The following is a 13,192-nucleotide window of genomic DNA, read 5'->3' as shown; positions in this document are numbered from 1 at the left end:
CACTGGTGTCAGACTGCTGAGAGGTGACGTCATCACTTCATCTTTGTTCTCCAGCCTCCTGTGTGTGTGTGTGTGTGTGTGTGTGTGTGTGTGTGTGTGTGTGTGTGTGTGTGTGTGTGTGTGTGTGTGTGTGTGTGTGTGTGTGTGTGTGTGTGTGTGTGTGTGTGTGTGTTCTGTCTCACTGTGACCCCCTCAGACACAAAGGCACGTGTTCCTAACAGCTCATCTGAGGGTCAGAAGCTTGACCTCTGTTACCTTCACACTCCAGGCCTTAAGGCTCAGGTCAGATGTGATCTTGTGACGCTGATGTTCAGCTCAGCGCTCAGATGCCCCGTGAGGTCACAAGTGCTGAGGACTGCAGAGACCAACGTGGAGAGCAGGCGTCCATGTTTTTGGCGGCCTGTCCCGCACTGTGATTGGTTTATGCTTTACGCGCCGACGCTGTGACAACACTGCAGCCGGCCGCTCAATCAGGGCTGAAGTGGCGTGGAGTGAAGTTAAAATGGAGCAAATCTGATTATCTGATTTGGTTTCTTCACACTGATCAGAGAAACAAATCAATCTTTGTTCCAGGGAGGAAAAGAAAAGGAGACGGAATGTGAACGTGGCTAAATTGGATCCAGGCTGTGGGTCAGGCCTCTCTCATTATGAGGTCACATCCTGAGGAGGGACAGGCGCTGCCCAAGTTTGCCCCGTGTCTGAAATGAACAAGGCACATGTATACTTTTAAAACCCAAACTCCTTTAACATGAAGAGAAGCTGAGTCTGATTCTGTCTTCAGCTCTGAGGTCAGCTCTGAGGTCAGCCCTGAGCCTGAGGTCAGCTCTAAGGTCAGCTCTGAGGTCAGCTCTGAGGTCAGCCCTGAGCCTGAGGTCAGCTCTAAGGTCAGCTGCGGCGCTGCTGTATGGTCAGCACCGCCGCCCTCTGCTGGTACTGTCGTTTTTTGGCCTCTGCTATTTTCGCCGACAGATCCATCTGCTTCTCGAAGAAGTTCACCAGCGCCTGCTCCGTCAGCAGCGACGCCAGGATCTGAGCGTAGCTGATCGTCCACTCGTCTCCGTCGCCGCCGCCGCCGCCGCCGCCGCCGCCCTCAGGACTGCAGCCGGGGGGTCGGTGGTCTTCAGAGTTTGTCCGCAGCGGCTTTGCTCCCTCCTCCTGCCGGTCGCTGACCTCTGACCCTGAGCGGCAGCACCGGTGGCTGGCCTCGCCGATCTGCAGCACCAGGCTGGTTACCGTGGCGATAGCCTGGTAGAGGTCAATCTCCTCGGGGGGCCCCATGAAAGATGCTGTAGAGAGACTTACAGAACTGGATGAACTCATGCTAGATAGAGAGAGAGAGAGAGAGAGAGAGAGAGAGAGAGAGAGAGAGAGAGAGAGAGAGAGAGAGAGAGAGAGAGAGAGAGAGAGAGAGAGAGAGAGAGAGAGAGAGAGAGAGAGAGAGAGAGAGAGAGAGAGAGAGAGAGAGAGAGAGAGAGAGAGAGAGAGAGAGAGAGAGAGAGAGAGAGGGGGTCACTTTCTCTTCATGTTGTTGTCAGAATGCAGAAGGTCACAGGTTCATGGCAGGTTCAGGTGCTCAGTACCTGGTTCATGAGGGGCAGAGGTTCCTCCAGGTGCTTCTTCTTCTCTTTGAGTGGATCCTGCAGCATCTGCTTCAGCTGCTCCTGGTAGTCCTTCTCCTCCTTCACCTTTGGAACACCTGCACAACAGCTCCAGTCAGCACACTGAGGTTCACACAGACTACAAGAGCTCACATGTTCCATTCACTTCCATCTGGACAGCTGTGTGTGTGTGTGTGTGTGTGTGTGTGTGTGTGTGTGTGTGTGTGTAAAGGTTACACTGCATGTTGGTTCTGTGGACCTACCAGAGGGAAGGTTCAGGTAGAGGGGCCGGTTAGTGCAGACCAGGGGGCTCTTCATCATGGAGGGGTCGTCGTCGTCGCTCTCTGTCAGAGCTGCACACACACACACACACACACACACACACACACACACACACACACACACACACACACACACACACACACACACACACACACACACACACACACACACACACACACACACACAGGTGCAGTCAGACTCAGCCTCAGCTCAGATGCTAACGCTGCCTCACAAACACAACAAGAGTGAAACCTGGAGGGATGTGCAGACGGAACAGAAGTCGGATCTTCTCATTCAGCTCCCCGCAGTAGAAAGTATCTGAGAGAAAGGAGAGAAGAAGAGAGCGGTGCCTTCAACAGGAAGTCCAGAACACATCCAGGCACATACACGTCTGCTCCGTTCAACCCACCCAGCCAGCGGGCGAAGTCCCTGAAGGTGACCAGGTTGAGGCGGTCCTGGTCCAGCAGGGTGAAGGTGCGGCTGGCCAGCGTGTCGGCGTGCTGCTGTGACCCGCCGGGCCACGGCACCAGCAGCCCGTACAGGCTCTTAAACTGGGGCCGGTCCAGACGGTACTGTCGCTCCACGAAGGAAAAGGAGAAGTCGCCGCTCCGCCACGCCGCCGCCTCCGCCGCTGCCACTGCAGAGTTACCGTCGCCCCAGTACAGACTGATGAAGTGCTCCGTCTGATGAAGAGGAGGAGGAGGAGGGACAGAATGACACAGCAGACACAGGGCAACATTAACAACCCACTGCTTGGTCTGCTGGGATGAGAACCACCAAGACTATGATCAAAGAGATGAAGAAGAAGAAGATCTGGTACCTTGAAGAGCTCGTAGAGGTCAGCCAGGTCGTCTGGACAGATGGAGACATCTGGACTCACCACTCTCAACTACACACACACACACACACACACACACACACACACACACACACACACACACACACACACACAAGGGAAGGAAGGAAGTACTTGTGACTGTCCAACATGTTTCCTGTCCCCATGTCCCCTGTCTGTCCCTCCTCAGTTAGAGGTGTGTGTGTGTGTGTGTGTGTGTGTGTGTGTGTGTGTGTGTGTGTGTGTGTGGTGTCAGCAGTGCTCTGTGCCTCCTCAGGTAAACTCACAGCGTTCTCTTTGGTGGTGTCCTCGTGGGCCTGCAGGACCTGGATTCTGTGTCGACAGCGCAGCTTCTCGATCTGACTCACACTCAGGTCTCTGAATCTCTGGAAGGACAAAGACAGGGACCCTGGTCTCACACAGGCCGGAGTCAGCAGCGTGCGAGTGTGTGTGTGTGTGTGTGTGTGTGTGTGCTCCTCACCTCGTAGGACTCGGTGAGGAGGTGGGTGATGTTTGTGCGTCCCACAGAGGAGACCTCCACACTGCTGCTGTCCTCTGCAGCCGGCTGAAGGGACGGAGGACAGGGACACTCCTCCTCACGTCCTACTTGGTCGAGAAAGCTGCGGATCACAGGAACAACGGTGAGCGGTCTGTGTGGATGGATCAGTTTGGACCAGGAACCTGGTTCAGGCCCTGCTGGGTGGAGCCTGAACATGGTCCGATGCTTCCTCAGCCTGGTTAGCACACAGTGAAGCTACAACAGGACAGACAAACCACAGAACAACAAAGAAAACCATTCTGTGTCACCAGAGTGTCCTCCTGTCTCAGGGGGGTTGGACTTCATCATGATGGCCTGAAGGTCTTTATGATGAAGCTGTATGAGGAATCATCTACACGTATGCTTAGGTTACTCAGACACAAGTAGAGCCAGCATCCAGGACAAACATCTACCTGGTGAGGATCATGAGCGCCTGTCCCTCGTCTGAGCTGAGGCTGAGCTGAGCGGTGTTGGCCTCCAGCACAGCCAAGCCCAGCTGGAAGATGGCTTTGATCCCGTGGAAGAAGAAGCAGTCCACCACGCAGATGGCACTGTGGAAGGGCAGCACGCTGAGGAACAGGGTGAGGAACCAGGAGAGGGAGACGGAGGAGAGCATGGAGAGGTCTGGGAAGTGTTCAGCCAACTCAGGCAAACGCTCCCTGATGAGCTCCTCAAACACAGACTGGTCCACCTGAGCTCCTGCAGGAGGACAGGGACAGGTCAGACTGCTGTGTGTGTGTGTGTGTGTGTGTCCCTCCTGTCTGACCTCTGACCTCTCACCTATGACCCTGCGGTTGAAGTAGTCGGGCAGCATCCTCTCACAAACACCAACCAGCAGCCAGAAAGCTTCTTCCTCTTTGGCGTAGAGCAGCATCACAGACGCCAGGATGTTCATAGACTGGACAGACCGAGAGAGGGCGGGGGAAACGTTGCCATGGAAACTGAGACTTCTGAGGGAACCTTGAATGCGTGGTCCAGGGGTCTCCGGCCTCCTACCTGACAGTATCCGATCTTAGGGTTGTGGTGAGCGTAGGCGGTCAGGACGCGTCTGAGGGCGGCGATCCCTGTGGGGTTCTGGAAGGCCGGGTGGTCCGGCAGCGAGCGGTGCAGGTCCCGCTCGATCTCGTCCGTGGCCAGGTTGATCTGGCCCATGGACTTCTGCAGCAGGCCGGCGTAGTAACCATGGTGACACGCCAGCTCAGAGGAGGCGTCTGCAGGGAGAGACGGAGAACACGAGAGGTCAAGACTCAGAGCCACACACACACACACACACACACACACACACACAGGCAGGTTACAGCATGCTGAAACACGAGGCAGCGCTCTGCTTGCTGCTCTGTGCTGCTCTGCATGTAGGGATGAGGTCATATTCTATTCCAGGATCCTGACACTCCGGTTTTTACTTTACAACAACATTCCTTCAACCAGAACAGGAGAGAGAGGGGGGAGGGGGATAGAGGGAGAGAGAGAGACAGAGAGACAGAGAGAGAGAGAGACAGAGACAGACAGACAGACAGACAGACAGACAGACAGACAGACAGACAGATGGACAGATGTATGGAGTAGAGACTGGATCCTTGTAGTCTGGTCAGTTTCACATCCAGTTTTTATGTTTCCACAGAGCTGAAGTGAGACAAGCAGGTGGACAGGAAGTGATCCTCTCTCTCTCTCTCTCTCTCTCACCTGACAGCATCATCCACAGCTCGCCCCGCAGTGACTCTGGGATCCCCATGGCAACTAGAGTATGGATCTTGTCGGTGCGGAACATGTGGACGCCGCGGCCGAATTCCGAGAAATGCTCCTCCCACAGCTTCACCTTCACCTGCTCCATGCTCTGAGACACACACACACACACACACACACACACACACACACACACACACACACACACACACACACACACACACACACACACACACACACACACACACTTTAAACATGTCACACTGACTCTGGCGCTGTGTCTTCAGAGTAAACCCACCTTGGCGCCGCTGCTGTCCGTCCCTGGTTGGCTGTGATGGAAGGCGGTCATCAGAGCTTCGGTGTTCACGGTGTTACGCAGAACCTGCTCCTCCAGCTCGTCCTCGTCGGAGCAGGCGGTGTCGTAGTAGAAGGTGTAGTAGGGCGTCGGGGCGCTCTGAGAGACAGGAGAGGAAGGATGTGAGGAGGGACCAAAGAGACGGGCTGAGGACGGTGTGGGGACGAGGCGGGCGTACCAGCGTCCTCCTCCCCTGCGTCTGGCTGCGGAACATGGAGTTCTTCCACTGCAGAGCTCGGAGTCTGGAGCTCAGGTTCTCCACCAGCTGGTCTCTGTCCTGAAGCTCGATCAGCTGGAAGGCCTTCTTACAGCGAATGCTCACGATGACGGGATTGGGAAGCAGACTGGTGCTCTCTGCTTTCTCTATAGACAACACCTGAGACAGGAGCAGGACGGGGTTAACTTCCTTCAGTGAGAGAAGCACAAACATCTACTCAATCAGATCAGTCAGACAACCACAGGAACATCAGCGCACATGTTCATGGACCCACACGAACATCTGTTTAACAAGGTCGCCCACTTCACTCCACAGGCCTGAGCCACCAGGACCAGGACCAGGATCAGCATCAGGACCAGGACCAGGACCAGCATCAGGACCAGGACCAGGACCAGTGTGTGAGTGTGAGCCATGTACCTCTGGCAGAGGGATGATCAGCGAGCAGCGCCCCTCCTCTCGGCTGGAGAAGCACAGGTATCCGTCGGTGGTGTAGAGCGTCCCGGGCGTGTGGCAGCGAGTGTGCGGCGTCCACACGGAGCAGGAAGCCACCTCCTGGAGACGCTCTCTGCGGGGGAGCCGGAACAGAGCCAGCACGTACTCCCTCAGGGCCTGCTCCTCCAGAACCCTGGGGGGGGGGGGGGGGTAGAGAAGTCAACAGCTGCAGGGTCTCACTTCCTCTTGGTCGCTTTCAGTCCAAGCGTAAACAGGAAACGGGAGTTCAGGTACTTTTCAAACCTTGGTTGGTGTTTTAAGGCATCGAGATTTTTACACACACACACACACACACACACACACACACACACACACACACACACACACACACACACACACACACACACACACGCACACACGCACCAATCGCTCGCTCCTACATATATGGTTCACAGGAAGAAGAAGAAGAGAACGAAGTTGGGCACTTCCTGTGACCTTTGCCCCCATATCCAGAGTCCTGATCAAACTGGTGCGTTCCTGGGCTCTGACCTCTTGGTGATGCGTGCCGGCTGCTGCAGGACTCGGTCCAGCTCCAGCCCTTTGCTGTCCAGCAGCCGTCTGAGGGCGATGTCAGCCAGCTGACCTATGACCCTGAAGGCCTCGTCCAGATTCAGGAACATGGAGAAGTCCCTCTGCCGCTGCCGCGTGCTGACCCGGACCCCCTCCGTCATCAGGCCGGTGGAGACCCGCTCCAACCGCGTCACCTCGGCCCAGGGGATCACGAAATTGACTGAGGAAGAGAAAACAAGATGTTGTTGCTGAACCAACGCCACTCCTGCTCCATCCAAAGCCCCTGAAGACACGAGAGCGCAGACCTTCCTTCCCCAGCAGGAAGGAGTAGAAGGCCATGTGGTTGATGCTGAGGTAGAGGAAGCCCTGCCGAGGCACCCGCCCCTTCCAGCAGCAGCAGGAGAAGAACGTCACCAGCTTCTCCGACGACGGGAGGCCGAAGTGCAGCTCGAACTTCAGGAGAGCCTCCCTGAACCTCTCCGGGTCCTCCTCCTGGGCCGCCTGCCTGCCCCGGGACTCCTCCGCTATCAGGCCCTGCGGAGGGAAGGAGCGCAGACGTGAGGCAGGAAACACTCGTCTGGTCTCTCAACAAACCTCCTAAGAGTGGAACTAAGCTCAGACGGAGTGAACCAAGTAAGCTCATCGCCTGGAGGAGACGGGAACAAGCGGAGGTCTTAGGGATGAAGGTCTTATGGATCTCTGAGGTGTATTTGTTATGTAAGGACAGGTTTGCGTCCCAGGATGCCCCGGCTCCTGCTGTCAGTCTACTTCATGAAGCTCCGCCCCCAGCCTGACCTGTCATCCTCTATGTTCTCATTCTAATGTGAGGGACACTTTGACGGCTCGTCTCCAGACCTTGACTTTGCCTTTGACGAAGCTGGCCACGTCCTCCTTGTTCTCAAACACAGACAGAGAGCGCAGCAGGTTGTGGATCAGCCAATCCCAGTGCTTGTTGACTTCCTCTATGGCGGCTCCTGAGGGACACAAAGAAGAAAGACAGGAAGCTGTGATTCTTCTTAAAGGAAGAAGCGGCAGGAAGAGGAGAGCGATGCAATGCCAACATTCTGCCCGGCTCACCGCTGGCGACCACCCAGCTGATCTGAGAGCCCGGGACCTGCAGGAGGATACGGAAGGGCGTGACCCTGGCGTTGGAGTCCAGCACCGTGTCCAGCGCCCCCACCAGGAGACCTGCAGGAACAACACACACACCAGAACACTGAGACGCCAAGCTGGACCGGGTTAGGAGAGGACGCCCTGTCTCTCTCTGTCTGTCTGTCTGTCTCTCTTCCCCCCCCCCCCTCTCTCTCTGCGCCCTATAGATCTGTGATTGTCCTGTATTTAAGGAAGTATTGCCCTCTGTTTAAGGAAGTATTTCATGTTCACCTGTGTGTGGGCCCATAGAGGATGTTTCATCTGTAAATCAGTCCCAGTGAAGCCACAAAGCTGCAGTTGGAACATAAACCACATCTGAGAGACAAAGTCTGCAGCCCGGCAACGCCGCCAACCACGCAGGCTTCCCTCTGACGCTCAGAAGGAGCCGAGGCCGTGAGAACAAACAAACGCAGCTCCGCTCCCAAAGGTTCCCCAATGTTCCTCTAGCATTCACCAGCGCTCTGTCTTTAGTTGTTGATGTGACATTAATGCAGAGGTTTGGTGTTGATGTGGTTAAGGCTCAGCTTCTCACTCTCACTCTCACTCTCACTCACTTCCACTCTCACTCTCACTCTCACTCTTACTCACACAGACACACACACACACACACACACACACACACACACACCTCTGTTATAAACACAGTAAATGATCTAGAATGGACTTCAGCTGGAAGTCTTTCCTTATCTGTTCTGCAGTGTAAAGACTGAGAGCTGCTCAGCCGTTAAGTTGGTTAATGTTAAACACTGTGACAACAGGACTTGACCCTCGACCCCTATCGCCATGGGAACAGTGGGGACAAACACACAGACAATGTGAGTCTCAGGCCAGGAAGTTCCTCCGTTTCACGACTCGGCAGCTGGACGAGTTTCTGCACAAAGAAGACAGAGAGCAAAGAGCCGCGCCTGCTGCTCTGCCGTGTAGAGTTACAAGAGGAAGTGAGAGGGGAAACAGCAGAGGGGCCGAGCTGTGGGCAGCAGGGACGGACGCGTGGACAGCAGCCGTCTGAAAATCTGTCCCACAATCACAGATAAGAGCGAACCTGCAGGGCGACATGGCGGACAGACAGACGGGCAGACAGACGGGCTGCATCACAGCCACGGGTCACATGTCAGGCCTGCATGTAAACAGAACATCCCCACTGGCCTAAAGTATGTGGACACCTCCAACTCAAACTCCACCCTACAGTGAAATGTGAAGACCACACCGACAGCACTCGAACGCACCACGACCTCCTGGAGGGAAAGTGAAAGCGTGAGCCGTTCTCCCCGCTCAGACCAGAGGCCAACCAGCTGCTGAGAGACAGGCTGCTGAGACACAGGCTGCTGAGAGACAGGCTGCAGAGAGACAGGCTGCTGAGAGACAGGCTGCCTCCAGCTGTGATTGATGCGTTTGTCCCTCAGACTCAGTTCAAACGTCTTTCCACAAATTATTTGGATGCGTGTCCTGAAATATTACAAATTTATTCTCAAAATGACTCTTTAGTTTCCCCACAGTGACTCTGAAGGAGCAGGATAAAAGTATTTATGTTATGTGGAACATAAAGTGGAGCTGTAGTTTAGTAGTTAGTCATTAACTTCACTCATTTACAAATCTGTGTGTGTGTGTGTGTGTGTGTGTGGTAATAAAGTATCAGTAGCATGTGAGTGTGATCACAACATGACTGACTGATCACCAGATCGGCGCTGGTTACCATAGTAACCTCCCTGAACAGTCGTGTGGTGTGTGTTGTGGGCTCGAGTCACCTTTGACCCCGGGTCCTACCTGTGATCCGGCCCGCGGACTCTCCATGGCCTCTCCTCCTCTGCAGCAGGAAGAAGTCGTTGCTCCTCTCGGTCACCCAGAGCTTCAGCGCGTTCTTCAGGTGGACCTCCTCCGGGTTCAGCCACATCTCTCCCCGCAGGGAGGAGCCGGGCGGAGCCCCGCTGTCCCGACACTCTGCGGCCGCGCTCGGTCAAACTTTTCTCCGCCTGTCCGCGGCTCCTGACCGCTGTACGGAGGGGGGTTCAGGTCTACAGCCGCCGCTCCTGCTCCTTCTGCCGCTCCTGCTCTTTCTTGGTCTTGTTCCCTTTTCTTGTTCTCCAGCAGTTTTTTTTTTTGGCTTTCTTCTTCGTCTTGTTTGTAAGCGGTTGAAACAGCAGGTTGATCGCTCGTTACAGCCCCCAGCTGGACATTTCCTCAGATATTATGAAGGCTGGCGCTTCTGTCTGTCTGTCGTCTTATGATCACACAGTGTCGCCCCCTGCTGGTGACTTCTGCTCTTAACGTGGCAGCATTATACATATAAATACAAATGTTCACCCTGTTCAAATAATCGCCTAAGTCATTTTTCAGGAAACACAAAAGACTGAACCATTTCTTTTATGCCTGGTCTGATGCTAAAGAAGTAAGATCCATCATGAATCAGCCGCGATCTTGAAAAGCTTGTAAAACTGCCTAAGTCACATTGTCTTGTGACTTAGGCAGTTTTTATGACTTGGGCAATTATTTTAACAGGGTGACGAAATACAATATGTTACAAATAAAACCTCAGTTTACTGTTTCACTCAGGCAGGAACACACACTCTGTCTCACACACACACACTCACACTCCGCGCTTCTCCAGGTAAATCAGGTGCTTCATTCAGCTCATTGGTAATTAATATTCATGAGTCATCGTCACTCTGCTACTCTCGCTGCCCGTAACTGATCTGACGAGGGTCTTGAACGCTACACCCGGGCGGGTGTCGGACGCACACAGGGCGGGTCATGAACGCCAAACTGGGCGGGTCATGAACGCCACACAGGGCGGGTCATGAACGCTACACTGGGCCGATCTTGAACACTACACAGGGCGGGTCATGAACACTACACAAGGCGGGTCTTGAACGCTACACAGGGCGAGTCTTGAAACTCATACTGGTACCGGAAGTCAGTGCCGTGTTGTTGTTATTAGCTTAGTATTTAGTGATACGGAACAGGAGCGCACTCGTCTATCTGCCGTGAGGTTCTGGTCCAGTCAGCAGCCTGCAGACACTCAGTGAGCTCAGTGTTTACTCTCTTCTTCTGACGCGCTTTGCTTTGATTTGCAGCTGCGGTTAAAATAATGGCGAAGGACGAGCGGAAACATTTTCTAACTAGAGAAATATAAATGAGACAAATGTAAACATAAGATGAATTTAATATCGACACGTTACTGTCAACTTTGTTCGGTTTTTCTGTCCACTTTGTTTAATGAAGTTATACTGCAAAACAAACAACTTCCGCCGACAAGATCATTCAGTTCATCTTCGTTTATAACTTAATCCTCCTTGTCACGGTGTGTGATGGTTCTCTGTCCTGTGACCATAGTTTTCCTTTTTAGGTCAGGAACAGTTTACTAAGTTCCCAGAATCTGTGGGTGTGTGCGCGTGTGCGCGCGCGCCCGTGTTTCTGAGAGTGTGTGTGTGTGTGTGTTCTGCGCCTGCTCAGCTGTGTGCTCTGCTCTCAGGCATGTCTCTGTTTGAGCTTCACTCACTCTGTGCTCCTGGAGCTCAAGGGTTTGGCCTTTGAGCAGAAGAAGAAAGTGAAGCTTCTGGTGACGGGGAATGGAGGCCAAGTCTGCTTTGTGGTCAATAAGCAGGTGAGACCACCACACAAACACAGACCACTCTCATACCTGTACATGGCCCAGAGGTCACCCTGTGTTTGGCCCCGCCCACTGAGATTTCATTCATCACTTATCCAATCTGATTACAGTGTGAATTGAGTTAGCCCTCATCATCAGATCCATTTCTCTGTCCAAATGTCAGCTCACTTAAATATGCATGACCTCATTCTTCACTGTGATTGGCTGCCGCAGAGAGGTAGATGTAATAAAGACATTTATAAACAAAGGGACTTTATGAAGGAGCTGAATCGACAGTGGAGCGATGGTTTGAATCTGAGTCTGATCTCTTGTGTCTGGACGCCGCCAGCGCGTAATTTCATTCAAACATGGCTTCTCCTGGACCTGTAAGTAAAACACAAGCTCCTCCCACAGTGCTCTCTGATCGTGACCAGCGACGTCTCCTGCCTGAGCCCCAGCAGGCTGCGCGGCATCCAGAAGTTCCAGACGCCGGTGGTCGGGGTGGACTATGTCTATCGCTGTGTGGAGAGAGGAGCACTCCTGCCTGTGGAGGAGAACCGGCTGGATCTTCCCTCCTCCTCCTACTCCTCTTCCTCCTCTTTTCTTCCTCCTCATCCTGCTGCTACACCAAAGCAGGATCCGTCCTCACAGCAAGGTATGGCTCTAATGTAGCACCAAGCCAGACAACGCTAACTGAGCACAACTACAAAGATGGCCTGAATACATCTAATAACCAAGCGACACAACCGTACACTGTGTGTGCGTGCGCGAGCATGCGTGTGTGTGAGTGTGAGAGACCCGCCCTGTGTGTGCTCACTGATCGAGGCATTCAATGACTTTGTTACTTCATACTCACATAGTTCCTGTCATTCTCTGGAGTGGTGGGTTTGAGAGTTCATCTGTACTGAACACACACACACACACACACACACACACTAATCCTGATGGTGTTGACACACACTGACAAACCGCACTCTTCACCTCCTCACCTTTAACTTCCCTGTGTGTGCCGGTAACCACTCCTTCATTCTTACACACCACAAACATGGAGGACATTCTGGCAGCATGTGAGGAAAATCTGCTCCATAACACTTCACCACTATTAATCATTAAAGTTTATCTTATCTTATAAACTGTGAGTACATTGTGTAATCAAAGCTCTGTGAGAGTGCAGCAGCTTGTACTGTACGTCTGTGCTGAGGCCACACACACACACACACACACACACAGAGACACACAGACTTGTTCCCCTCTTTGCTTTATTGATTCATTCCACAGTGACTCAGCTGTTTTCTATCTTTCCCCCTCTGAAGTTACTTCCTGCTGCTTCTGTCACACAGACTCAAACTCCAGCTCATCTACATTTTCCTCTGTTTGCTTTATTAAACTTTTGGACTTTTCTCCAGAGTAACTTTAAAGTGACATTGAAGGCAGCATGGCGACCAAAGCGTCCCAGCGAGATGCAAACAGACATCAATCATATGGAAATCACAGCCAATCCTGTGTGTGTGTGTGTGTGTGTGTGTGTGTGTGTGTGTGTGTGTGTGTGTGTGTGTGTGTGTGTGTGTGTGTGTGTGTGTGTGTGTGTGTGTGTGTGTGTGTGTGTGTGTGTGTGTGTGTGTGTTTCAGCTACCAAGACGCCAATCAGCAAGGCACCCGCCGATCAGTCCAAAGGCCGAGCCGAGCCCGTCAGGCCCGCTAACCCGACGCCGCCCAGGGAGGAGATGCACCAGAGCAGCAGGAAGGTTCTCGAGAAGTTCAGGTGTGGATGTGACATGCACACACACACACACACACACGCACACACAAACACACACACACACACACAGAGAGAGAATTTGTGTGCATTTCATAATCTTTCTTGATTAAAACTCACAGAATCTGAGACTCCTCCTCCATGCTCCTCGCTCTGTCTCACTTTGTGTTGATGTCGTTTGTCTTCAC

The 13,192-nt window shown here is 53.3% G+C and overlaps 2 protein-coding genes across 2 annotated transcripts in view; one reads left to right on the top strand and one right to left on the bottom strand.

The window, feature by feature from the left end:
- Nucleotides 1–101: 101 nt before the first annotated feature.
- Nucleotides 102–9,934, bottom strand: tbc1d8 (TBC1 domain family member 8). Its single transcript, XM_076138947.1, is given in 22 exon segments — nucleotides 102–788; nucleotides 855–1,281; nucleotides 1,283–1,321; nucleotides 1,581–1,696; nucleotides 1,862–1,951; nucleotides 2,133–2,198; nucleotides 2,290–2,563; nucleotides 2,701–2,769; nucleotides 3,003–3,101; nucleotides 3,197–3,335; nucleotides 3,667–3,952; nucleotides 4,034–4,151; nucleotides 4,250–4,464; nucleotides 4,937–5,087; nucleotides 5,235–5,390; nucleotides 5,470–5,667; nucleotides 5,926–6,133; nucleotides 6,490–6,730; nucleotides 6,816–7,044; nucleotides 7,366–7,484; nucleotides 7,588–7,698; nucleotides 9,427–9,934. Coding segments are annotated over 21 exon segments (3,447 nt in total). The 5' UTR covers nucleotides 9,554–9,934; the 3' UTR covers nucleotides 102–788; nucleotides 855–885.
- A 598-nt stretch (nucleotides 9,935–10,532) lies between these two features.
- Nucleotides 10,533–13,192, top strand: part of parp4 (poly (ADP-ribose) polymerase family, member 4) — a gene marked incomplete at its 5' end in the record, with an annotated part of 18,338 nt that continues 15,678 nt past the window's right edge. The window contains 4 exons of the mRNA XM_076138946.1: nucleotides 10,533–10,681; nucleotides 11,113–11,263; nucleotides 11,663–11,903; nucleotides 12,878–13,010. Of these exons, the coding sequence (XP_075995061.1) occupies nucleotides 10,533–10,681; nucleotides 11,113–11,263; nucleotides 11,663–11,903; nucleotides 12,878–13,010 (674 nt within the window). The remainder of the gene's footprint in view (nucleotides 10,682–11,112; nucleotides 11,264–11,662; nucleotides 11,904–12,877; nucleotides 13,011–13,192) is intronic.

This window comes from Genypterus blacodes, unplaced genomic scaffold (assembly GCF_046128005.1).
Source record: "Genypterus blacodes isolate CSIRO-AG114 ecotype Tasmania unplaced genomic scaffold, CSIRO-AGI_Gbla_v1 ptg000421l_1, whole genome shotgun sequence".
Taxonomy (NCBI): Eukaryota; Metazoa; Chordata; class Actinopteri; order Ophidiiformes; family Ophidiidae; genus Genypterus; species Genypterus blacodes.
This window is presented reverse-complemented; position numbering and strand designations above follow the sequence as displayed.